Below are 27,140 nucleotides of genomic sequence, written 5' to 3'. Positions count from 1 at the left end.
ATCCTGCAGAACGACTAACTTTAAAACACCCTCGTCAGAAGCAACCTTCAATTAACCCCAAATCTAAAATTCTGCCAATGGCTATTGATAAATATTAATGTGCCAGGTATTTCTGAAGCTTCAGTGTCTGAACAAACAGCTTTGTGCTAGGAAAAAAATAAAAATGCTCAAGACTAACAAGCCAAAACTGTAACTGATCAGAATCAATTCTTCAAAGCTACTTGAATTCTTCTGACTTCTTTGTTTTAAAGTTGCACATAAATTTTAATTGCATCATTTGTTTGTTAACAATCTCAAAAAAGCATTAAGCTTCAAGTTTTACAGCAGGAGGCAAAGAAAAAAATGTGAGGTAGGTGGGTGAAGAAGACAGCTGTATTGTTCTAGCTGTTCCTCAGCCTCTCCCACTGCCAGATTTCTGTGGATGATGTATCCCAAGGTAGCAATTTTAAGAACTTTCTGGCACTATCCCAAGCTCCCTCTTGAAAATCAGAGATCAGACTAATGATATCAAAAAAAAAAAAAGGACAGGAAATAGGAATAAACTGGATAACTGACACTGTTTCAAACACTGGAAGTTGCTGAACTCTGGTACTGCAGCTTTACAGCAGAGACACTTGTCCAAACTGAAAAATTTTGCCTCATAAAATTAAAAAGGACAATCAGCAAAACAAAACAAATCACTGTCCAAGAAATTACTTGCTTTACAGCTACTGCTAGCTTGGGACACTGTGGTATCACACAGACTTCAAGAACACCCCCCCCAAGCAATTTATACATTACTACATTAGTCTTTAAGTGAGGAAGTTATCATTCAGATGAGGTTCACCAAGAAGTCTGCATATACTCATGCTGGTTTTCATTACTGTGAGGCTTAAAAATTCAAGCTAGAACTACTGAAATAAACCCTTTGCTCACTGCCAACACCAAAGCAAATTTGTTTCCTAAGTGAAGGACAAAATTTCCAATTTTCTTTACTCTTGCTCCTTCCCATGATATTAAAGAAACAGTAACTTCATTACTGTTGTACAGCAAAAATAAAAGTCATATGAAAAGACTATGTCCATATTGTTGTTTCTCGTTTGCAAACTCGAATAGAGAAAGAACACTATTTGAGAATAATTTTGAAATTACCCCAGGGAGTTGAAACATAACCCAGAAACTCAATCGACTTCAGAAACCCCTTGTGATAAACTAGCACTACAATTAAGCTTCTCCTTGCAAAGTCTACCCAGCTTTTGCACAGCTCCAACAAAGATGCCACGTTCCCCATCAACAGACTGAACACACAGAGTTCAAGACCTAACTGCAACATACAGGAGGGGCTTCTTTCCAAAGGTGCATCCACAGACTGTTTTAAGTAAAGCTACTCCACAGCTTATTTTTAGAAACCAGGGTGGGCTGGGAGAGTATTCAGTAAAGCATCCAAAAATCAGCTAACCACCCACTAGACTGCAGTGGCACTGTTTAAATAAAATTACAGCCTGCTTTGCAACAACTGCAGGAAAAAATGGTGGGGAAAAAAAATACCCCAAGTACTTCAATTCCCTTAAAATGCTGGAGGCAATGGTACAAGAAACAGCAGCAGACAGGGCAGTGTGGGCTGGGGACACTGCATTAGTTCACCTGTAAGAGGCAGGTCAAACAGGCCTTACTTAGGACTGGGTGAGTGCAGAACAATATCCGGCAGCTGCAAGGTAAGAATGTGCTTATTCCAACAGAGAAAAATTCAAAGAAGGCTGGGCTTAGGGACCTGCAGCACAAGGATTATCAAACTCTCCTCGTGTTTCAAGTAGCAATACTAGAAACTGGCAAAATAAAAGTGTGAGTTAAGTTACCTTTACTTCCTCATGCAGATAACATATAAAGTTTGAGGTGCTAATGTTACTGAAATCTCCTACTGAAGAGTTTACAATTTCATCAAGTCTGTATTAAATGGCCAATAAAGAGGAGAAAGAATCTGAATTTTCTCTTTGATCTTATAACTTAAGAACACAGTTCTAAATACCCTGGGTTTATGGTATCGACTATACCCGTTAACAGGAACATTTCCAAGTTCAAGAGGGCACAGAACCAAAAGTCATCAAAACACCCCAACCCAGCAACCAGAACTTAAGTGCCTCTGCAGGGAAAAATGTATCTGTTGTACCTTTTTTATTTTTAAACGTTTAACTGCAGCAAACTCAGTCCTTAATTTGAGGGGCATGAACATCAGCTTGGAGGGTCCCTGGTAGCAGAGAAAGTTAAATGATTTATGTAGACTGGCTTCTTTTAGCTTGAAATGCAAATAAAGCGTTTTTGTCCCTGCCCATTCCTAGCAGGCATTCTTCAAGTAACTGAGACCCCTTAAGCTACAGCCTGAGAGGTCAGCAAGGGCCATTTCATCTGTTGGTCACCAGGTGCCAAATGCAATCCGCAGGTACCCAGGCTTCCGATACACATCTCCCCACCGAGCCGGGGCACTGCACCATCCCCATTCCTCAGCACCTCGCAGCTTGGCAGCTTCCACCCCGTGGCCCACTTGGAAGGGCTGAGGGCAACAGCTGTAAAACTCCCTGCAGGATCCTACCTGCCTGCAGCCGGGCAGGGAGCCCAGCCTCCCTTCCCTCCCTCCCACCGCTCCCCAGCGCCGGGCACTGTCCACGTCCAGCACCCCCAAAAGCAGGAGGAAACATTCAGTCTCCAAGGACAAGCACCTGCACTGGCCTGCAGCCCCCGCTGATGCCCCATCCCTGGAAGCGTTCCAAGCCAGGCTGGATGGGGCTCTGAGCAGCCGGGGCCAGTGGAAGGCGTCCCTGCGCACAGCAGCGGGGCTGGAACGAGATGGTCTTTAAGGTCCCTTCCAACCCAGACCGTTCTGTGTGCGGCGCACAAGGCGGCGGGGACTGAGGCAACACCGCGCTGCGGGGGCGAGCCACTGCAGCCCCCGAGACGCGGAGCGGAGGGCACAGCGGGGGCGGCCGCGGGTCCCGCACGCACCGACACACAAAACGCCGGCACGCAGCCGGGGTGCGCGGGGTCAAGGCCGGGGCTCGGGGCCGGCTGCTCCCCGCCGAGCCAAAGCCGCTGGAGGGGGCAGCTCCGGCTCCATCCCCGGCGGTGCGGGCCGCGGGGCGGGTCCGGGACGCGGCGGGAGCGGCGGGAGCGGCGGGAGCGGCGGGAGCGGCGGGAGCGCGCGCCCGGCCCAGGTGCGGGGGCCCCGCCCCGCGCAGGTGTTGGGACCCCCCGGCGCGCGCGCCCCGCCCCGCCCCCGCCCTGCGCGAGCCGCGGCACGCGCCCCGGCCCGCGCGCTGCGCCCGCCGCCAGCGCCCCCTGCCGGGGGCAGCCCCGCGCCGCGGCCGCGCCGTCGGGCTCCGCTGCGCGGGCGGGGAGGGAGAGACAGAGAGAGAGAGAAAAGGGTGTTCTCCCCGTTATTGTGATTTTCCTGCTTTCAGCCTCTCGCGGTCCGGCCACTGCCGGCCGCGGCCCCTCACCCAGCCAGCCTGCAGTCGGCTCCCACAGCACCCACCGCCTGCGGTGGCCCCCGCCGCGCAGCCGCCTCCGCTCCCCGCGCCGCCGGCCGTGCCCCGCAGCCCCGGGAAGCGGCGGCCGCGCCCAAGGCAGCGCCCCGGCAGCTGGCCCCGCTCAATAACGGGGAAGCGGGAGCAGCACCGACGGGAGCGGGCGCGGGGGGGAACAGCACACAAAAGAAGGGTGATAACGAGAGCGCGATTAACAACCTACCGGCCACGCGAACTGGAAGGGAATAACAATCCTGCCCGTCTCGGGGGTTCTGCCTTGGTGGGAGTATTTGTTGCTGTTTAAATAGAAAATATTTCCACCGAGAACGGGGGTAGATCCGAATCCGTAGTTGCAGGGTCCGACCGGGGTGATCTTGGCCTGATATTCCTTGAGGCAGACTTTCACGTAAGTGTCGCACTCGTCCCGGGAGCAGTCCAGGTTCTCGGGGCTTTTCGTGCCATCGCAGCATTCCCCATTGAACAACTCGCCGTTTACATTCCGCACCGAGTTAAGCTGCAGCTCGAAATAGCCCGTGGACCGGGACACCTAAAAATAAAAACCGAAGGGGAGACAGCCTCGTTACTACCGCGGCCGGGGGCAGCGCGGGGCTGCGGGTCCCCGGCTCCCCACGACAACTTTCGCCGACTGCAGGTTTAACCCCGCCGCGGCAATATATATCGCGTACATATTCATACACATATGTACAGAGTGCTATAGCTACAAATACGAACAAGAAACGAGCAAGGTGCAAAGGAAGCGGGGAGAAGGGAAAAGGCAGCCGCGGCACCCCGCGGCCGGAGCGCAGCCCCCCGCGCCCCGTCCCTACCTGCACGCAGGAGGCGAGCAGCAGCGCCAGGCCGAGCGCGGCGGCGCGGGGGGCCCGGCTCGGCCGGCCGGCGCCCCGCATGCCTCCTGCTCCCACTGCTGCTCCGCGCCGCCGCCTCAGAGGAGCCCGCCGAGCCCACCGGCCACGGACCGGCGGCCGCTCGCGGCATGGGCGGTGGGGGAGCCGCCCGCAGCGCGCCGGGGGGCGCAGGGCATGGGCTGCCGGCGGGGCCGCCCGGAGCGCTCCGCCGCCGCTCCCCTCCCGCGGGCTCCGCTCGCCCTCTGTGCGCCTCGGCTCCGCGGACACCCAACAAGTAGGTGCCGGAGTGACAGCTTCATTACCCATTCGCCGCCGCGGCCGCTGCCTTCATATTAATGAGGGGGACGGCCCGGCCCCGCGGCCGGCGGGTGGGGCCAGCGCCGCTCCCGCCGCGGCTCTTAAAGGGCGGCGGGCGGCTCTCGCTCCGCCCTGCCCGCAGCGGGGTCTGCCAGCCCCAGGTGGTGGAGGGGGATGAGAGATGCGGGACTCCCGCAGGCGCGGAGGAGTGCGGGTGGGGGACACGCACCCGTGTATTGATATGTGTGGGGTAGACACCCAACCCGCGGTGTCGGAGGAATAGCTACGGGATGTGTGCGGAGGAGGAGGGTGTAGGGTGCACCTCTGCTTGCGAGGGAGCAGGGGGTGTGTGCGCCCACGAAGATGTGGAACTGCCCAGGGAGTGTGCAGACATGCATGGAAGAGCACGAGCAGCCAGGCAATGCTCGGGGTGGGAGTACTCCAATAATGCAGGAGTTGGCACTGCTGTGCAGGAGTGCTGGGGGGGAATCACCTACAGCTGTGCAGGAGTGCTTAGGGTGGGAACGCGGACAGATGTAAAGCAGTGCTCAAGTAAAGATCGCCTACAGCTGTGGGGTAGTATTCAGGGGGGATCACCTACAGCTGCGGAGGAACAGTATGCACTCAGTGGCGGAGGGCGGCCCCGGTTGGCCGTGCCTGCAGTCGTGTAAGTGCAAGGTGTGTGCAGATGTAGCCATGGAGGAGAACAGAGCATGGGATCGTCCATGGTAGTGAAAGAACATGCGTGGTGTGTGTGCCCACAGTTGTGGAGGCGTGCGTGGAGTGGATGCACCCGTGGTTCGAGAGGAACACTGAGGCTGGGAACACCCAGAGCCCCAGAGGGAGTGTGTGGGGTGCACGCACCCCCAGCTGTGTAGAACCACATGTGGCTGTGGAATAGTGCTTGGGGTGTGCGCGCCCACGCTCATGTGGAGGCACAAAGGGGGTGTGAACCCACAGCCCCGTAGGAGCTCACACAGGAGGGCTTGCAGAGTGACATGTGCGGCACACAGAACAGATGGCCAAGTGGTGGATCATGTCTTCCTCCAGTGGTGGCTGAAGCAAATATGAGGGTAACCGCGCGCTTAGTTTAAAGCACCCTGTGATTTTGATCCCCGCTGACAGCTATGAAAGCTATACATCCAGACAACTGCATGCTATGGATACACTATCAAAGCCCAGATCTGCACTTAGGACCTAAGTTTTCCTACTGTTTCTCTCCCTCCCCTCTCTCCCCATTTAACTCTTTCGTACTGATCATCCACCGGAGTGGACAATTGGAGAACAAACAGCTCAGAAATCAAAGGGCTGTCAAGTTCCCCTGAGCAGAAAAGCTTTCAGAGAGCCTCCCCCTGCCTTTTCAGCGCCCCGCTGCCCCCGTCCCTCCAGCAGCCAGCCGGCACGCTGCTCCTCTGCCATTCATGGCCAGCGTGCAGCTGCAGCTACTCTCCTAGGCTGACACAGCAGCAGCTGCTATATGTGTGCCAGCTGGCTAGCTGCTCTCCAAAATCCTCTTGTCCGCCCCGCCCCCCTTGCTTTCCTGCTTCCCCACCTACAGACCTGCTTCTCCTTCCCCACCACGTCTCCCACTTGCCACAATCTGCTCCAGTTTCCTATCTTCCCCACTGTCCTGAGCCTACCCCTGTGCTGTCCTGGTTCACCTTACTTGCTCTCCCGGAAGCATCCCTTACTTTCTCTCTCATCCCTCTGGAGCTCAAACAGGAGCTCTCTGAAGTGGATAGGTGAATACTGCTTTTAATTATTTTATGTGTCCTCTCTTTGAAACTGTGCCTCCCAAGATAACTGCATTCAAGCATTTTTTTGGTTAAGATAACCTCTGGGACAACCACCTTTAGAAGGCGGCAGAGGGAAAGCGGGGAGAGCTGAGGGAGGGTTGTTATGGTGGATTGAAGTCTTATATTAAAAGTTGCTACATTTTGTTAATCAGAAACTCCACTGAGCCCATACTCCTTGCCCAGCTGAGCTTCTTGCTGGCCTTCAAATGGACAGGCATATGCTTTTTAGTTTTTAATTACTCTTCTGGTGTCTGAAGGGAAAGAGTTTCTTAGATGAGCTTTCTGCCTAAAGATTATTATGTGGTGGATGGCAGCCAAAATATTTTGCAAGACAGGTATTTTGTTTGCATGTATCATGATAAACAAACATAAAACCTCATAGTCTACCTTCAGCACTATGTGGTCAATATGCCTGTGGAGGAAGACATATATTTTTATCACTGAGCTAAGCAAATGTAATAGAGAAGAAAGATGATCCAGTTGTTACAGCATATGCTCAGTCTCTACAGAGCCAAGCTCAGTTACCTGCTGTATCACAGAATTTCTTTGTTACCTTGTGCACACTGCGTGCTCTCTTTTTGCTTTAGTTTTGCCTTTGTAAGTATTCTACAGTACTCAGAAACTCTGGTGCCATTTTAAAATGCCTTTTCTCACTGTAACCTGACTTCACAGGAGCAGAGAGGGGAGGTGCAGCTATTTCCAGCCATTCTCTCTGCTTGGGGAAATTGTCATTTTATTCTTCTTGGTGCTGCAGCCCCATTTTCAGCTTGAACTCCTTAGTTCTCTTGCTGTGGTTATTATTTTTTGAGTGCTCTGGAATTTCACTCTATTCTTCTTTGGGTACAGAAAGCTGGTTCATTACAGTTACACACAGATTGTGATGGTTTTCAGGTAATGCAGCAAAATTATTTCTTAAAAAATGAATCTTGAGCTTTTAAAAAAGCCTAGTGGCCAGATCTGGAGGTGAATGCTGAGCAAGGTTAAGAGGAGACATCCCTTGCATCTTGGACAATGTGCATCAGATGACCCATGTGCGACCAGCCCTGAAAGAGGGCAGTCCAGCCCCTGGCACTATCCCAGCCTTCCCACCAGGGCTGCCTCCTGCTAGCATTTGGATGGAGATGAAGTTAGGTAAGATGAAAAGCAAAACACCCTATGCAGTCTTTGGGTGCCTTGGTCATTTCCAACAGGCCACCCAACTCCTGCATCCAGGAGTGCAGTGGCAGGATTTGCCCCCTTTTCCTCCAGCATTTCCCGGGCTCTGGGCCCGTGGCGCAGGACAGCTCTCAGGACTGGGCTTCCCCCTCTCTGAGCAAGCACGCCAGAGGCGGCTGGCTCCATAACTCATTCCCAATCAGCTGCACGCTCCCAGGCCTGCTCAAGGCCCCGGCTGCCAAGTGTAAGCAAGCAAGTGTCTCCTCTTACACCCACACCTGCAGCCCAGCCTGCTGTCACCCAACCCGCTGCCTCCCTCGGCCATCCTGCATCTGGCTGCACCCTGCGCCAGCAGCCATCCTTTTTCCACTGGGTGAGGCTGAGACCTTTGCTTCCCCTCTGTGGGGTCATCGTCCCCTCATCTTTCCCAGAGAAAGGTCCTTGTGTGTTTGTGTTGGGTCCTGGGGCTGTCCATGCAGCCCCATGCGAGCAGGCATCAACTCAGGAGGAGTTGATATAAATTTCCCTATGCTGAGCACAAGCTTTGAGGTGCTGTTCTTTTGCTCCCTCCTCACCAAAACAAGGGCTGTCAAGATCCAGATAAAAAACCCCACAAATATCCTCCCATTCCTGCATTCTTGCGTCTTCCTGCTGCTGCTCCTTCTCTTTTCTCTGGAAACTCCTGATGGCTGTAGCACAGGGGCTGTGCATGAAAGAGGGGTGAAAATAAGGCTGAGAAAACTCATGCTTGACTTTAACAGGGGTTTGAACGTGCAGTCAGCAGTTACTCATCCTGCACAGGGGACAGGACTGCAGAACATCGGTCCCCGTGGCAGGGGAGGGATGCACTCACCGCCAGTCCCAGGCAGGGTGGAGTGCCGCCGTCCCGCACCTCCTAATTCCCTGCCCTCTGGGACAGGATTTTAGCTTTTGTGCTCGAGCTGTGCACTTGTGCTAAGGTTATGCCTGTATGCAAATCCTTTGCAAGTATGCTCATTAAATCACTTGCATAAAATATCCCTGGAGGATCTCAGCAGCTAGGAAGTGGTGGGGTTTATCCATGTGCCTTAGAGGTATAGGGATGTCATTTATCTGTATGCATATGGACATGGACATACATCTCACTTACCTAGGCTGGAATGTGTCCACTTGGGAAAGTTAAAGGCAAGAAGATCACTTTGGATGATGTCCATCTGAAAATTGGCAGGGTAGGAGTTAACCCTCCCTTTGTGGCCAGAAAGGCTACAGCTGCCTGTCCTTGAGAGCAAGGCATTGCAGGACAGAACCAGCTGTGAAGAATTAATTTCTCTCCTTCCTTCTCCATGTGAAGCCTTGTGGGCCAGGGTTAAGGATACAGATGGAGAATACTGCTCAGAACAGAGTTAGATGGTAACCAGCTGAGAAGAATTTTCTTTCTCTCTTCTTTGTGTAACTTGGCTGGAGCAAGGTATTTTGAGTTTTGCTCTGGACTTGGCAGGGTAAAGACATGTCCCTTGACTTTGACTGAAGAGTCCTGTTGGGTTTGTATGGCTCGTGTAATGTCTTTAACAAGTGTGTTACATGGATGTGCTTGCTCTTCATGGAAGCAAACCAGACCTGAACTGCAAAGATGTTGGTTTAAAATATCATCCAGTATAAGACCTGGGAGTGGCTTCTCTTAGTTAGGATTGAGCTGCTTGTACAGCCCAAGAGAAGATCAGGTGGAGAAGGCATAACGTAGTGCTTATACTTGTCTTCCTTCCTGACTACTACTAGGAAAGTAAAGTTATGCCTGATGGAAGTTGTGCCAGGAAAGGAGCTGAGATCTTGGCAGCACCCTTTCCTATTTCAGTGGTTGCCCAGCTCTGATCTGGCACTGGTCTCTGTGGGCTTTAGAGCAGAAAAGAGGTGGTTTCCTATCGTTTTAGCTTTGCAGCTGGCATGCCTTCTGCTTTTGGGGCCTGGTCTTCTGCCAGCAGAAGCATGTGCTGAGTCTGGCCCGAGAAGACAGTTGGACACAGTTTGTACAGCTGGGTACTGAAGGCCAGCAATATTGATAAACTGAAGGAGAGCCACTGAACACAGCCTTCAAGAGCTCTTCCCAGCTCATCACCACCTGTGTGTGAGCCCTGCTTAAATGGGAACACTTGGGGTGAGGGTGGAATTGTTAACTGGTGACTCAGGAAAAAAAAAATTAGAAAACCAGCTCAGCTCACTTCTGAGATACAATCCACTCTCTTAAAAGTGAAGTTCTTGCTCTCCTAGTGCCTTGTCTTCTTTGTGGGTTTTCAGAAAACAACCCATCAGAGAAGACTTTTTCAAAACTGGCTGAACCATGCTGCATGTGTCTGCTACCTACAGCCAGCCTTTGCTCCTCAGGTTCATTGCAGTCATCCTCAAAAAAACACCTGCCCATGGCTCTCCTGGTGCATGAATCACACAAAGCAAGCTCAGAAAGGATGTCCAGAGATTGTCTGGTTTATCCCATTCCACACGGACAAAAAGTGCCTGCTTCTTGCAAAAACATCCTCAGATAGAAATTTCTTAGCTGTTATAACCTGTTCTAATGGTTAACCATCAGAAAATGCATGCTGCTGCATCACTACGTCTTGATCCCACTTCTTGACCTGTTTGCAATAGATGTGGAGCTCAGCAAGTTCCCTTCCTCTCTGCTGCTACCATTTATATATTTGAAGACTAGAGTTGTGCCTCTCTCTGATGTCTCTCTTCTACAATTGAAAAAAAGAATATTTTTGGGGTCTTACATGATTGTTGACCATATTTTCTAGACCCTTCATCATTTGTGTGGTCCCACTGCAGTCCCTCTGCCCTGGTTCCTCAACTAACTTAAATTCCAGTGCCCCAGACTGGACACAGAGTTCCAGTGAGATCTTTGCAGCTCTGGATGAGATGAGAGGAGCACGTCACAGACCAGGCAGAAATCATTCCTGGCTGTACATGCCACATGAAGCTTGGTTAAATAATTTTTTTTTTTTTTTTTTTTGCAACAGCATAGTGTTGTTGACTTCTGTTTGGTTTGCCATCCATTGAGCATCTGTTTAGTCTTGGAGCTTTAGGAAAAATATCTAGGTGATCTAACAAATTTGTGTTAGCCATTACTAATTTCCCTGTTTTCCAGATGTTTATAGAACATTTCTTTATTCCAATTTTCTCTGTAAATTCTAATGGTGCTTGCTTGTGCCATCTTCTTAAGCTCCTTCCTTTTCTAAAAAGGAGTTATGTCTCACTTCTGCAGTATTCTGACACCTTGTTGGTTCTCTGTGGGATCCCAGAGAGCTGTCAACAGCCGTGAGATTGCTTTAACAAGCAGTCTAAGCACACTGTATGTAATCAAGGCAAGTATTCTTTACTTATTCTTTCTTCTTTCTAGACTGAGATCTTTCCCTGTCATCCATGGCACCAACAGTGTAAACTATTCCAGTACAATTGTCTTTTTACTGAAAGCTGTGGTGAAGAAGGCAGGTGCTTTTCTTCCCTGTTGAATAGTTCTTCTGATAGATGGCCTTTACATCCCTGATAATGTATTTTATGTTTTCTTGATGTGCTCTTGATCCTGTTGGTTGCATTTCTTTTTGCACCTTGATTTTTCTTGTTTGGTCTCTACATTTTTCAGCGTGTGCATTTACATTCCCATGCTAGTGAATCTCTCCATTTTCTGAAAAAACCATTTCTTTCATTACAAGTCAATGAAGTGGTCATGTTTTAAGCAAATAGTTTGTCTCTTACAAAAGCTGCTTTCCCTGCTCTACTGGGATTGTTTGAACTGATATCCTTGCTATTGTTTCTTTAAGGTGCTGCAAACTTTCCTGAATTCTCTTTTCTCTGAGACTTATTATCAGTACTGTGGTTTTTGAAATATGGTTTCTGGAAGTCCATTGTATTTATTTTGCTGTTTTCCTTTTTTCCTTTCCTATGGCTTGTGAACTATGTTGTTTCATGGTCATTTTCACCCAAGCTGCATTCCTCTTGCATGAAATAAGTGGTTGCTCTCTTTGGTCAAACTTAGTCCTAATTTTGATAATGTACCAAGATTTTAATCTCTTCTTATTTATTCCTTATGCTGTTTGTATGATTCCATTAGGTGATCCCTTAACCTCTTTAGCAGCCCTCCAATGATTTTCTAATGAGTAATGGTATTTCCCCCCATTTATAATGGCTCTGCCCAAGTCCTTGATGCTTGTATTTACCTGTTCCCTTCTGAAATCAGTCCTTGTGGATCCTAGTTGCATTAATTCAGGAGGTCAGGGCACAGAGATGCTCTTCCTGTCTTGCATTGAATGCTAGCTCTGATGACCAGCTCTTTTTCTTGGAACATCCATCCAGGTTCAAGCAAGCCAAAACCTTCTTGATGATACCACCTGGACAGCCATGCATTCATTTCCAGGAATAGAGTTATAAGTAGCTGATGCCACTCGTGACCAAAGTAGCTAGTGCTTTATGCATGGAAGGAATTTTCCCTTCCTCCTTTAATCCATGAATTGGCCTGACCAATGCTAAGAAAACCACTCTGGGTATGTTGAGGCTAGACAACTGCCAGCATATCAGATCTCTGATTCCCATGGAAAAATCATAGGAAATTACCCAAGATGCAGTTAGCAGTTTATCTAATCGAAACCTAATCTAGATTCAGACTAAGCCACTGGCATCTTTGATGATCTGCTGTGAGAAGAGGGAGGTCTGGCATCCCTCTTCTGTGTCTGGACCACTTGTCAGAGCAGAAGCTCTTGCTGACCAGAAGGTGCTGTTTTCCTGCTAAGGGGCAGTGGCAGAATTGAGGAAAATGCAATAAAATGTTTGTGTCTGTGGAAAGAACATATTCAGTGAGTAGGGAGGAAAGCAGACATGTGTCCATGCAATAATTTTCTATGGTGCAATGTATTGTGGTATATTTACATAGATAAAATGATAATTTTCTCTCCATACAAAGGCATTACTTTCTCCACATTAGCCATGTGGCTGGGCTTGACCAGCTCGCACCTTGTTAAACTGAAATGTGAGTAAGATGGAGAGTATGGTAGATAAGGGAATAAAAAATATGAGTTATTTAAAATTATTATTCCACCTTTTTTGAGAGCATCCTACTCACTGTCAGTAGAGCAGGGTTCATGCACTCCTCACTGATACTAGACTCTTTCACAGCAGCTGATAATGTTCATTATTTCTGGTGACCTGGAAAACCTAGCCAGCACTGGAGGAGTAGGGATTGCTTTTTGTTAGCGTCCTCTGTCACGTAGAGACCACTGTAACACAATTTGTGGTAAAGCAGTCAGACCTGAGGAGGTGCAGATCTGTACCCAGCACTGCTGAATATGACCTGGGGATGAGCCAGTGTGAGCATCGTGCCAGTCCAGCCTCAGCAGCGGAGAGGCACCAGAGAAGCTCTTCCTGTGCAAAGATCTGTTAGTGCACTTACACAGTGACACTGATTTAAAGAAGGTAAAAAAAAAGGACAATAACTATAACATTCTTATAGTTTTTTTCCAGTTACTAATTAATTTTTTTGAATTGCTTTTCAATGTGCAATTTTATCTGATTATATGTTCATGCAATCCTCCATTTCTCTCACTGACACCTCCAGCCTTTTACCTTTTGCAAAACAAATTTTATAAACATTTTCTATTTGGGTTTCTCTCTGGCTGAGGTTGTCAGAGAAGTAATTGTCCATATCATAGCTCTTAAACTAAAATACTCATGCCCCTGTCTCCATTAACACTGGGATCTCAGTCAGTCTCTGACTGTCCTTCAGCCAGTGCCTTCCAGTGCTTTCCATAAGAAGGTGATGTGCAGGAGCAGACCTCGAGCTTGCAGAAGACAGCTCAATTCATTTGAGATGAGTGACTGGGAGACAGGACCATGCCATCCACTGGGATGGATCAGATTGACATTCACAATTCATCTATTTAGGCCCCAATTAACCATTCAAATAAAATTTTTTATCACTTCTAGTTAAAAGCACAAATAAATGAGAGCTTCCTCTTCTGAACAGGAGACTTTGCTCCAAAACAGAATTCCTTCTTCCTGAAGCCAGGCAAAATAACCCAAGAGGGGTGAGAGATGATTCATCTACCAGCACTCTCCATCAAAAACTGTAGCTAAAACAAGATTACTAAGAAGAAGAGTGCTATTAAAGGAGGAAACTGCTGCTGTAATTTTGTTAAGGAACACGAGATTATTTAAAAGCCTTTTAAAAAGTGTGTTTGTTCCGGGAGGGGAGGGGTGAGGGAGGATTTTAGAGGAAGGGAGAAAGATTATTAGTCTTTCTTGCCTATAAAATTCATGCTGCTTCCCTTGCCCTAGCCAACGATTTCAGGAGCCCTTGTAAGTCATTACCCCAGCCCTAATGAACAGGGGACAACCTGCACTTTAGGTTTGCAGAAGCTGAATGTGTAGGAAAAAAAGGCTGTGCAGTGTGGAGGATTTGGTGCACCGTATTGCATGTAATTACAGGTTAAGATTTTTTTTCCAGCTGTATTTGTTCCTGGTGGTGACAATTCCTGGAATACTCACACAGCAGCAGTCTCACAGTGTTCAGGGCTGCTTTATAAAACTCTCAAAGCCTGTGCCTCGCTTCCCTCACCGATAACCAGGTTGTGCCTGCTCAGCACACAAAGCAGTGATGAAGCAGGGAGTGAAACACGCTGCCAGCACTTCCAGCAGCCTCTGCTGTGTTGTTCACAGCAAACTGCACAGCACACACAGGGCATATAGTGACCCTGTTCCAGGGCTGCAGGGGCAGAATCCCAGAGCTGCAGGAGCAGAGACTGGGGTGATTTGTGGGGATGATGTGCTGCTGGCTGCAGACCTTAGCCAGGGACTGCTGCTGGATTTGGTCAGTCCCTGGTGCACAGGGTCTCCTACCAAGAAAAGCCAGCACAACTGTCCCTGGAACTGAGGGCCAAACCTTAGCCTGGGAAGTTGGAGATCCTATTCTGCTTCTGAAAGTGACTTCTTCACATACCATAAGCGGCATACTATGAGTATTACTGAGCGAGATAGGAAGGGGATTTGTGCAGATGCAGACCACTGGCCAGGAGTTACATGTAGTCTCTCCAAATGGGATTCTGCGTAGACAAAGCTGAGGGACCAAAGGGATCCATTAAACCAGGTACTGCAGCTGTACTGAAAGCATTTTGTGTACAGTGTCAACTTGCAGCCAGAGCTGTGCATTTTTATCAGGTTTTCAAGGTCAGACAGGAACTTGGTGGTGATCTGGTCTGACCTCAACTGGTTTTCAGGCTTTCACTCTGCTTGCTGTTATTAAAAGAGAGGCTGTGCAGCAGGACTCCCCATGATTGGATCAGGACAGGCTGCTCATGGGGTAGAATTCGGCCCAGGGGATGCCAAAAATATTGAGAAAACACTGCTGAGCAGCAGAAAGCTCCAGGAGCCAGCGTGGGTTGTGTCTGTGCATTTCTCCCAGACAAGGGAGGAGTGCTGTGGAACAGAGCTGCTACCTGTTTGTTCATTGTAAGTTAATGGTATGTGTTAAATGCAGAGCTCCATCGAGCAGAATGGCATAAAACTTTGGCTTTGTGATGTGTGAGGATGGGGGGTTTGGGGAAACTGCGGCAATTCTGGACTTCAAAAGAGAAAGGCTACACAAAGGAACTTGGAAGTTGAGGAAGTTGAGAGAGGTTCCAGTAATGAACAATTTTGAATAAAAAGATTTAATTTATGCAGGAAAAAAAATTCAGGATGTGGCTTGTTTTCTGTGGTTAATCCCTTCTAAATATTTAAAGAAAAATAAAAGAGGGAATGGAAATAGTGCTTTGTTTAAAAATAGTATCGGAGGTTTTATTAAACACATGAAGAAATGCTTCAGCATATTGTACCCTGGGATCCCTCCCCTCAAACAGGCTCGCCCTACTCAATGCCTCCTGGAAGAGTCAAAAATGAGTTTGCATTTGTTAAATCTACATCTCGGATTTGGTAGCCTTCAAATTTGGGTTCAGCCCTCAAAGCATGTGTCTAAAGCATATGTCACACACAAGCCATGTTGTCCATATGCAAAGAAACGGGGAATCAGACCTGCTGTCACTGAAACGTGCAAACTGACCTGAGGTTGGAGAGAGACCCCCTAGCTGCGGTGTCAGACCCTCTGTATGACTGGCACAGCGTCCCCTCACCGCCCTGCCTTATGAAAACTCTCTCTGCAGGCCAGCAACGTGCCCAAGGCCTCTGAAACCCTGGATCCATCCAGCATGGACCAAAACATACGGAGCTGGCTGCATGCCCAAACACAGGGTTTGTGGGTGTATTGTGTCCTTGCATACATTTCCAGGGAAAACATATTACACCTAGCTTCGAATGCCAAACTTCTCCAATTATGAGAGAACAGTAATTCACCAAGGAGTAAGTATTCCTTCAATTTCCTCTCCTTGGAAATGATACTGAGAATCTGTTCTGAATGGAGGCAGATGAAAAATGCTACATGTTAATGCATATTCTGGGTTAGCTGTCTTTGTTAAATTAGAATGAATGCTGCTCATTTCCCATCTGGTCCTCTTTGACATTGCTTCCAGAATATATTCACAGCTCTTATTTGTACAGTACAAATGGCTGGCTGTAGTACCAACTTTACCTTTTATAGGCTGATAAAATGTTGGTGCCAGATCACAAAATAACGTTCTACTTCTAGGAAGCATCTGTGGGCATTGCTAGCTCCAACAGCTTTCTTTTTTTCTTCCTCTTATTTTCTTTAAGTGTAACCATGTATGTGAAGTGAGTTTGTTGTCAAACCAAGTGAAAGTTGACGGCTTGACAGCCCTGGAGCCTGCAATCTTCCTGGAGCATTGAGGATGCAGCAGGCAGATCAAGCTAAGTGCTATCAGCTCTCTCATCTCTTCTGCACAGCCTTCCCTGAGGGCTGAAAGCACAGATATTCCTCCATCTGCAGCTGCTGGTTGGTGCCTTTGCTGACTGCTGTGCCCAGGGATTTTGTGCTCCGGATCCCTGCACGCTCCAGGTTGCCCTGAAAAATACCAATGCAACAGCAACTGAGCAGCTCTGAGCCAGCGCTGAATCCGGCACTGCTGACCTGAGCTGGTTTTCTGATTATTCCTGCATCTTCCCATCCATGAGTGTTTGTTTCTGGCAGTTTCCTTAGCAGGCTCCCCGCTCCAGCAGCCTCCACCCCTGCCCTCCGATGCGTTTCAGACCTACCTTGGTAAACAGAGTGTTGTGATCCGAAACGCCCACGTTTCTCTGCCTGGAGTGACCAAGGGCTGCAGCGTCGTGCTGGGAATTCTCACCATAGCAACTACCAGCATTGACAGAATTTGGTACTCATTAAATAGGCTGTTTGTTTACCTCTCAGGCGGAGAGAGTAGACTACAACCAGCGCTGAAACACCGCCAGCTGAATAATGCTGGGCTGCCATCGTAACTTCACGTGTAAAACACATAATTATTGTGTTCTGTAAGTGAAACAGATATGGAAAGCCTGTGTGGGATGGGAGTGTTGAAGATGTAGGGTGACATGGTATTATTATCAGAAGATCAGCAAGCGTGCTCGTTAGATGCTGCTACGTGCTCTCGATGGATCCAGCAAAAAGTGAGTCCTGAGTCACATCCCCTTGACAGATGATCTAAATGACCCTTTTCACAGAGGTCAGTACGTGGACTTACCAAGCACCAAATACACGAATAAATTATTGGTACCCCAGCAGAAAATGCTGGAGCTTGCAGATAGAAGCTCAGTGCTCAGCCTCTCAGGGATCAAATGTGTGGGAGTGGTTTTTAAGATGATTGTCAATGCCCAAAATGCAGAACCACCTAACAGTGCAAAAGTGACTTTCAGAAGACATGTCCCATCATCCATGCAACCATTTCAGTTCCAGCAGTGTGGCATCTGCCAGCCTCTGGGCAACCCTGTGCTTACAGTGGGACATCGCCTGCTGCAGAGCCCCTGTCAGCTCTGTCCCGCAAGGGATACTGGTGATAAAAATAAGAGGAACCACCACAGCAAAATCTCTTCTGCCCACCACAGAGCTGCCTAGCCTCCATAGCAGTGCCGCTTTCACAGAGGTGCTGCTGGGCACCCACCACTGCTCGAGCAGGAGCAGGTTGATGCTCAGCCTCAGCACAAGGTCTCCAAGCAGTGAGGTTCCATGGCTGTTGTACCCTGTCATAAAACCTTCAGGCAGCCCTGTAAAATTAGCCAATGAGTCCTCAGCACAGCCAAATCCACAGAGAAGGAGAACGTGCAGGCATGGCCAGAGCACAGACTGGGAGCATTGAGCACTGGGCATCCAGCATCCTATGGCACACAGCTGGAGTTTCTGTCCAGCACATGAATGCATTGACCACTCTTCCACACATCCCCTGCATGCCTCCAGTTTGGATGGAATTCCTGCTTGCCCCTGCCTGCTGCCAGAGCACTATGGAGGTTTAAGATGTTGTTGGCAGTGAGGACCCCAATCCAGGCAGCAGCTGCAACATGTGGCTGTAAGATGCTGAAAGAGGAAAGAGAAGTCCTAGTGCACACTCCTCATTTGGCATTCCCATTAAAAGGGGCCAGGACTGCTGCTCGGCTCCCTGCCCCAGGCAGGGAGGGGCAGGAGGTGGACTGAAGTCACTTTCCGTAGTCACCTAATTAGAGCATTTCAGAGGAGGGACAGGTCCAAACGCCATCCCCTCTGCCCCTTAGGGAGCACAATAGGTGTCCGGTCACAGCTGGCACGCTCAGGACTTTGTGCAGGCAGGGGCTTGTAGGAAGGGAGGGCAAAGGGTAGAAATACCTCTGAGACAAAGGTGAGCCTGGGAGCCAGCCTCCATAGCTCTGCTGACTGCAAAAGGCCGAGGATTCTGCAGGCTGTTATTAACACTTTTCCTCAGGTCTTACCTTGAACTAACCTTTCTCCCTTCCTTAGGCAGTAATTTTTGCCTTTTTTTTTTCCCCCCTAACCTTATCATCTTGTTAACAGTCCTCCCTTCTGTACAGGTGCTAACCCTTCTTTTCACTTACCTTGAGTAATTAACAAAATTAAACTCCGTAAGTTGTGCTCAGATATACCTAGACTGGAACTGCTCCTTCTCTTTCAAACCCAAAGAAGGGATTTTAGAGCTCTAAACTGCCTGTTTTCTCTAACCATGTGAGCTTGTCTGATGAGGGTCACTATACTTCCACACAACCCTGGCCTTGTGTAATGGCAGGGAGAAGAAAGCCCTGTGCTCTTGTCACTGTTCCCCCAAATCTTTCCACATCTGTTCAGTTATAAATGCAGAGGGCTTTCCTTAGGAGTGCCTTCAGCATGGTGCTGGGGAGCTCTTTCCACTCCCACCTCCTGGCACATTTACCATTGTTTCAGCGTCAGTGGGAGAAACGATGGGGAACACCACTGCATCCCAGCCCGGTGTGGATGGCCTCCTGGGAACTCTCAGCAGGTTTGGCTCCTCATCTGAGTGTGCCATGGTGGCAAACAGGGACTCTGATCCCCACAGCTGGGGGCTCCCTGCTCAAAGCAAGAAGTAGAGACCCCAGAAGGCAATGGGGAATAAATTATACTGCAGCAATGGTTTCAGCTACCAGGGCATTGGGAAGGCTTTGTGCAGGCTGGGCTGCCACGTCTGTGCTGTCACCACCCAGGGCACAGCTCTGAGTCCATCTGATCTCACCCAGACCAGACTTTGATGCAGGGGGTACCACTGCGACTCAATTGGGCATCACAGCCCCTCACAGCTTCAGCATTCCCTGCTTCTGGACGCTTGACTTTAGATGGCATAGATTTCATTTTCCAAGGTGCCAGACTCTCCTCGCTCCTGCTGCAATGACAGCACAGCAGAAGCATCAAACCAAAGCCTCTGGTTTGGACAGAGAACGGGGATAGCAGCAGCAGAATGCCCGGAGGGGAGAGGTTATTGCTCTGCTTTGAAAGGACAAGGATGGAGTGCAGTGAAGGCATGAGGATTAAGCAAATGCTAATGGAAAGCAGGTAAATGGGTGATCAGATTAGAGGGAGAGCTGCAGGCCCTTTCGTGTGGGGACAGGCAGAACTGTGGAGCAGCTGCCGGCCACGGGGCTCTTCCTGGGGCTGCTCCTGCCTCTCACAGCGGTGATGCTGTGCCTTGTTTCCAGGCTGGTTGTGGCAGGTTGCTGTGTTGCTCTTGTTCCAGCCCTACCACTTACTATGAACAGGCACATTTCATATTTCAAAGTATTTTTCTACTGACCGTGATATAAGCAAGAGTGTGAGAAAATGGGGTCATGAATATTTCAGGGTGATCATAGGAAGACCTTCAACAGCTAAAATTTCTTCAGTGTCAGACATTTGGTGAGGTTTGAAGATACAGAGATGTTGAAAGATGGTTCCCTGCCATTCAGTTCTGCAAGGAGAGGGGTGATGGCATGTGTCAGGCTCTGATGGGATGGTAATTCCCCAGTTTCCCAGGAGATCTTTCAGTAAGCCTTGCATGGAGCTTCCCCAAGACAGGATAAAATTGCAGTCCCTTAGAAATTCATCCCATAGGCAAAAGGAGACTTAGAAAGTGTATCTTTGCTCAAAAAGTAAGCAATATGCAAAATTAATTACATAAAACCGAAAAAAAAATTGTATGTGCGTCACGGTTTAACCCAGGACAATTAGATTTTGTACATTACTTACTTAGCTAAGAGGGAAGATGTTTTTTCACAGGAGTATTTCTTTCTGCTTTCCTACTTCCATGATTTCTCATGAGCTGCAAGTCTCCAACTTCAAAACAGTGAGGAGAGCAATTGAGGACAGTGTGGGGTTGAACACTGGAAGGAAACTGGCATGTTTTTCTCATCCATAGGGGTGTCCCAACCTGAGTCTTTTGCTGAACTCAAACCATCCCTGAACACCAGCAGTTGTTTCTGGGTACTGCTTTAGAATAACACCAGTGGCTTTCCTGGGGCCCTGTTCAAAGCAGCGACTGCTTCGGATTTCTCCAGGGGGAGGGAATGACCCGACTTGGTGCGTGTTAACCCTGCTTGATCCTTCCTCCCTGGCCCCTGTGCTGGGCTGCCAGGGAGCCAGAGATCCGGAGCTGAGCCTCTCCCCTCCTGTGCCCTGAGCTGTGGGACTGCCTGCACATCCACCTGCCCACTCTGAATATGCTCCTTCCCACTGTGAAGCTGCACATCCATGCTTTGGGGCTAAATTGAAGCTAAGTGTCAGGAGCAGTTAAGCCCAAACCAGACCTGAACCCCCAAATTTATCCTGGTTCAGATACCTGGGAGAGGACTGCTGTGAATTAGACAATAAGTCCCTTTGTTTCCCATTTCTGACTCATCCTCTTTTACTGCCTCACATTTCCAGCAATGAATGAGTCCAACTGCCAGTTCAGAGAATTATTTTTGTGGCAGAGCGTGCCTGATGGAAGAGACACCCATTGCTATCCATTTCCATTAGCAGCCTGTCAATAGAAATTAAATTACATGAATAAGGCACTATCAGTGCCAACATCACTGCAGGAAAACATTAATTAATCCTCATTTACATTAGTCAGTGCTACCATCAAATAGACTCTTCTGTTGCTACCAAAGACACTTCCACAAATGATTGTTGCTGTCTGATAAACAGATTCACAGAACCTCACTGACTCACTTGTTGGGCACTTGCCATCATGTTTGGGATCAGAAGGAAGCAAATGCTTTGTGGGATCCTATTCAAAGCTCAGGTTTGACACTGGGCCTCCGAGTCATATTCAAACCAACACAGGCACCAAAGAGGCGGAGCTTTGGGCTGTAAAGATAATAAATCCCCAACTAATTTATAACAGTCATAGCAAATTTATTTTTGTGAGGAGTTCAAGATGTGCCCATCACCAGTGTATCTAAACATCCCTGAGGGTCTAATAATCTTTCAGAGGGGGCTGTACAATAGAGGGAAAATGGAGGGGACTGATCCTTGCCTTCTGGCTCGTGGCGGAAGGATGAAAAGGTAAACTCTTTTCTGAGAGGACATTTAAGTTAGACATGCCCTATTTAAACCACAGGATGTCTTCACTTTTGACTTTTTGAGCCCTGCTGAAATCCAGGTTTTCAGACGGGCTCTGCCTTCACTGCAGACTGAATGAACAGACATCTAAACTCCACTGCCCTCTGAGGGGTTCCAAGCCTGGCTCTGCAGCCGATTCCTGTCTGCCTGCCCTCTGTCCCAGGAAGAGAAGGCAAGGAACAATGCTGCTGCATCAGGAGAGCTGTCTTTTGCACACACCTTGTGGGAGATAAAGAAAACATGGTACATGGCCAGATTCAGAGCTGGGGCTCACCCAGTGCAGGAGAAGTGACTACAGTGTGACTATAAAGAGTCACCATGACCCCAAAGGCGTCCCTAACGCTCTCACCATTCCATCCATCCATTGTGCTGGCACACCTGACTTAACACCAAACAACATGGACATGGATCTGTAGGATAAGCAATGCAAATCCTTGGCTTCCCTCTGGGGACCTCCTGGGAAGGCAGGGTCTGCAAGCTGGGATGGTTGAGAAAGCTCTTTGGAGAGGTACGGTGCCGGATTTGGGATTGTAAGCCCCCTTCCCAGATCTGAATACTGGACACAGAAATATTTATACTATTTCCAAGTCCTCCCATGACTGTGGAGGAAGCACTGTGACCTGATGGAGCAGGTTGTTTCTCCAAAAGCCATTCAGGTGTCAGCTCAGGCTGAGCCACACACAAGATAGAGCTGGTCACTACAGGTGCCTCTGCCTGTGGTGGAAACCAGAATTATGACAGCAGTCCTGGTGGCAAAAAACAGAAGGATGAAGAAGGATGAGTGAGGAAGAAGCAAAAAAAATACCAGAATGTCTCTAAATCATGACAATAACTTTCTAAGTAAGTTGCACTGCAGGGCTTGCTTTGCTGGCCGCTGAGGTGACTGCGTTCCACCAGCACAGATATTTTATTCTGCTTTGCTGCAGGAGACAAAATGGCCTAATAGGAAGTGGGAATGGGTGGAAATGGAAATTACTATCAGCAGCAGCTTTTGCCAAGGGATAAGAAATGCCATTAGCAGCTCCTCTCTGTGGCAGACTGCTAGGTCATGGGTGCTGCCCCTCCTCCCTGAGCATTCAGGAGAGCATTTCCTCCAGCCACCAGCACTGCCAGGGACCTGCTTGGAAGGGCAGACCTGCAAAGTCACATCTCCACTGGAGGCTTTTGCCCTTGTGCTTGGGGTCTTTCTTTTAACCCACGTGCAAAAGTAGTACTGGTACAGGCCTGTACACTGAAAAGCACTTTTTTGAGCTAGTGATGGTAAATAGAGAAATAACAGAAAAATCAGCCTGAAATCTCTTGGTTATGGTAGGTTTTGAAATCCTGTTCAGTGCTTTGGCTATATAGTATCTGGCACAAACTGCTGGTTACGGTAATAAGTCTTTAAAGCTACTTTAAGTGTCCTTCCACTTCTTTTCTTCCTTTCACAAGGCTTGTGTTCAGCAGCCAAATGACTATATGGGGATGTATTAAGCAATAAACAGTAGAGTCCAGATAAAAAAGCTTAGCTGGGATAAAGCTAAGGCAGTATGCACAGAGGCAATGCATGCACAGGCAAAAGCAAGAGCAGGAAATGTAGGATGCACCTCAGGAACACAGCACATGAAAGCAAAATATACCCCATAACTCTCCTGAGATTTAGAGTGAGGAAGTGGAGATGTAAACAGCATCTCTTTATTGGTCCTGCTCCAGCATGAGCAGTCCTGGGAGGGCAGAGATGGGCAGCGGATTCCCTCCTGGGTAGGAGATGCTGAAATGGGGCTTTGGAGCCCTGCTGGTGCACGGAGGGGCTGCTTCCTGCAGAGCCCAGCCTGGTTCGGCTGGGTGTGGCTGCGGCTGCGGGTGTGCAGGCATTGACGTCCTGCTCCATCTCACTCTCCATCCCTACACCCACGGGGAGGGAACGTTTTGGTGCATGTTTCCCCGACCCTGATGCCTGGAAAGGTTTCTGGGGGAGATAATGGTAAGCAGCCCTCAAAGAAAGCATGAGTTAAATCTGACTCACAGTGATTGCTTGAACGTGCTCCCCAGTCACCTGCTACCTTGTATCGAGTGCCAAATTAAAATAATGAACCCCTGATACTTCACTTAATAGCTACACTGTGGCTCAAAAGCTGGGGACTCCTACACCATGTAAATTTGCCTGGATTTGATACGCCTACTGGTGACCTCCAGCCCTTTTAACAATGGTTTCGTTCCTCGGAATAGAATGGATTTATTCTTTTTTATTTATTTCAGTGAGATAAATGGAACAGGAGTCAGGTCCCTAATGTTATGTCAAAGTGCGTTGAATTAGCAGAGGCAGAAAAATCTCAACTCAGGTAAAATGTCAGGTGTTTAGGATTTTTAAATGCTTATCTCTAGCTTTCCTTGCATGAGCTGCTTTGTTTCTTTGCTTGTTTTTTCACAGTAAATAAGTTTTTTCACTTTTCCAGATAATTAGCCTTTCTGCTTCAAAGCCAAGGATGAGGACATGAGGGCTGGTACTCCAGGGAATTCTCACCAGGTGGGACAAGTAAAATTAGAATCATAGAATAACAGAACTGTTTGAGTTGGAAGAGACCTTAAAGTTCATCCTGTTCCAACCCCCCTGCCTTGGGTAGGGACATCTGATTAGGAGTAATCAGATAAAAATTTTGTGGCACCGGGAAAGACTGATAGTGCCAGAAGCAGGGAAGAAACTGTGGATAGTCTTACCTTGGTGCACTTAAAGAGCAGGGATTTAAAGAAGTCAACTGAAGTATGTGCTGAGACATCAAAGCCAAAAATCACCTTCAAATTACTCATCACCTTAGGAAATGCACATTTAATTGAAAACAATCTCCTTAACTAAACTCAAAGACTTGTTTTAATCAAGACACTGTTCCATCTGGCCAAGGCTATATTCATCAGCTGGGATGTCTCCCACATGGCCAGTGTTCCTATGGCATGGTGAACAACTTGGTGTCCATGTGCCATGTGCTCCCTGGTTTCTGCCACAGCCTGGGGACAGGCAGCCAAAGGGGGTACAGGGTCAAACCCTGCTCTGTGCCAGTTGACAGAGGTGATTTCTTTCTCTTTTGCTCCTGGACACAAGGTGATTCCAGCTGCAAGAGAAGGTGGGACACTCCTCACATGCTGTGCTCTGTGCTACTTCCCTCCAGCTCTCAGTCTTTACACTCCAGGAGGGGCTGGGGACCCACTGGGAGCACACAGGGCTCTGGGGGGCTCTTTCAGTGACTGCTGAAGAAAGCAGGTGGTGGGTTAGATGAGGGAGAACAGATGGTGTGAGGAGGGTGTTCCAACACCAGGCTGGAGAAATTATCTCCTCCCTGCACCTCCCTCATGCAAGCTGCACAAAGTATGTGGCAAATTACTCACATGCACTTTTTTGGTGTATTCCTCATTTTCTCTATGCCCAGCATGAGACATTTATTTTACTGTGATACATTGCAACCACACTTTGTAGCATCTGAGTGCCTTCCACATGAAGAGCTGAGGTGAAGTCCCTGGGCATGGGTCATTTGCTTTTTGCTCTCTTGTCTCTCCTGTCCCTTCATGGGTCTGCTGAACGGGCGTGTACAGGTGCACTAAGGGCGGGAAGAGCGGGGAGAGGTGGGTGACATCCACTGACTTGGCTGTGCTTCGGCAGGGATGTAAGGGCACCCTGCAGATGTCCCGATGTCTGAGTGCTCACAGGCAGTGCAAAGTCTTTATGTTCAAAACACAATATCTGCTTGGTGCTATGAAATATGGAACATTCAGAAAAATCTCAAGCTGAGCACTCCTAGTATTTGGGAAAGTAGCAATTTCGATCTTAATATCCTAGTTTCTCATTTTTTCAGCTTTTCAAAAGAGGCAATGTCACCAGGTCTCTCAGGGAGTCATGCAGGTGGGCTCCTCAATGCTGGCAACCCGCTCAGCTACTGCAAATAGCAACTGGTCTGAATGAGTCATGAAAATTGAGGTGTTGGTGTAGCTGAAGACATCCTTAGTGCTGCTGATTTACCTGTGCAGTACAGGGTTTTCCAGTCCTATTTATAGTTTCAAAGATAGAAACTGTTCCTTACCAGTCCGTGAGAAGTAAGAGGGGGAGGGGAAAAAATCATCCTCAGATTGCAGTTTCATGGGTTGATCCTGGGATGGCTGTCCATTGACCCAGTTAAGGTAACTTGAAAGATTTTCTATCTTTAATGTCAGTTACATCTCAGATGAGACATGGCAGAATGGTGGCCTGAAAGCTTCTATAGAAAGGAGGTGGAGAATGGCCAGGATGTTGAGATATTGAGTCCATTTGGCTACACACAATTCTTACTTGTGTTGCTGCAATACTTGGAGGCCCAGCTGTGGTCCAGCACCCCAGTTTGGAGAGTTCTTGTTGGTTCTCTTCCTCTGTTGCACATTTGCTTTGAGATAACAGGTAACTGCATGGGAAATAGAAGTTGGGCAAGAGACCAGGACGTGCTTTGGTTCTCAAAGGCTACCCAGAAAAAGTGAGGCATTTCCATGGATAAGTACATGCCAGACATCCCATCAGGAACATGTTTAATTAGTCAACAGTGATGACCCCCCTAAAAAATGCCATTTGCCTTAGATAAGACATATCTCTCTGATAACCTCACTATTTGCCTTATTCAAGATAATTCCCATAATGAGTACAATGAACTTGGTGCTATTTGCTTAAGCAAAATTATTTATGAAGGGAACGGTTGGTGCTGAGACTCTCACACTTGCAGGTGCTCTCAGGTAGGTGATGGTCACAGCCATGGCCAGCCTGGGGAAGTGAGCACATCCCCACAGGGCTCTTCCCATCCACTGCCCCTCAGAAGCTCACCCAGATATCTCCCACAGCCCAGCTGGCCATGGGGAGACTGAGCAAAGCAGCTGATACAATTTTAGTCAGTGTTTTCCATGTCCTTTTTCAGTTTTCAACCAAGATCTTTCCTGATTTCCAGGTGCTTTGGTGGCTGTGGCCAGGAAAAAGTGGTGGGCTGGGAAAAGCAGTGGGTGAGGATGTGGCTGTGTCCATTGTTTGAGGGACATGGAGGTGGACTAGAGCTCACATGGATGAGAAGGACAGAGTTGTGTCCCCAGCCAGGGATGATGTGTTTTTCTTACCTGGTAAAGCAAAATGTTGAATGTAAGATGCAAGCCAAGAAATGGCGAAAATAATACAGAAGGGAAATGGAAGAAAAAATGCTCCTGAAAGCAAGGCAAGTTTTCACCATCAAGAATATTTTTGCAAAAGAAACAGCAGAGATTTTCACTTTTCACTGTAGTTTTTATATATATATATACACATACACACACACACACACACATATATATATATGCGCATGGATGTGTGTGTGTGTGGGTCAATGTCAAATCCCCCAGCCCAAGTCTGGTATGCTGACCACTCAATTGAACCTGTGAGGAACATTATACAGACCTACAGACCCAGGAATGACAAGGATTTTACAATGGGCATATACACACACAGGACCCTGAAGCCTAATAAGGAAACTCTTTACCATTTGTTTAAAGACTACATAATTTATGTTTTTCATCATCTCACAGGGGAGAGAAGGTTGTTTACTTTGATTTGTTGATG

General features: G+C 48.3%; 1 protein-coding gene across 2 annotated transcripts in view; it reads right to left on the bottom strand.

Moving 5' to 3' along the window:
• The window catches only part of JAG2 (jagged canonical Notch ligand 2), a 69,912-nt gene extending 65,228 nt beyond the window's left edge, over nt 1-4,684 (bottom strand). The window contains exons 1-2 of one of the 2 annotated variants that reach the window (XM_032112255.1): nt 4,325-4,684; nt 3,721-4,044 (exon numbers count right to left, since the gene is read on the bottom strand). In XM_032112255.1, the coding sequence (XP_031968146.1) occupies nt 3,721-4,044; nt 4,325-4,669 (669 nt within the window). In that variant the 5' untranslated portion in view covers nt 4,670-4,684. The remainder of the gene's footprint in view (nt 1-3,720; nt 4,045-4,324) is intronic. The other variant, XM_032112256.1, reaches the window with a different exon arrangement.
• Between the last annotated feature and the right edge of the window lie 22,456 nt (nt 4,685-27,140).

Source organism: Corvus moneduloides, chromosome 6 (assembly GCF_009650955.1).
Source record: "Corvus moneduloides isolate bCorMon1 chromosome 6, bCorMon1.pri, whole genome shotgun sequence".
Lineage (NCBI taxonomy): Eukaryota > Metazoa > Chordata > Aves > Passeriformes > Corvidae > Corvus > Corvus moneduloides.
This window is presented reverse-complemented; position numbering and strand designations above follow the sequence as displayed.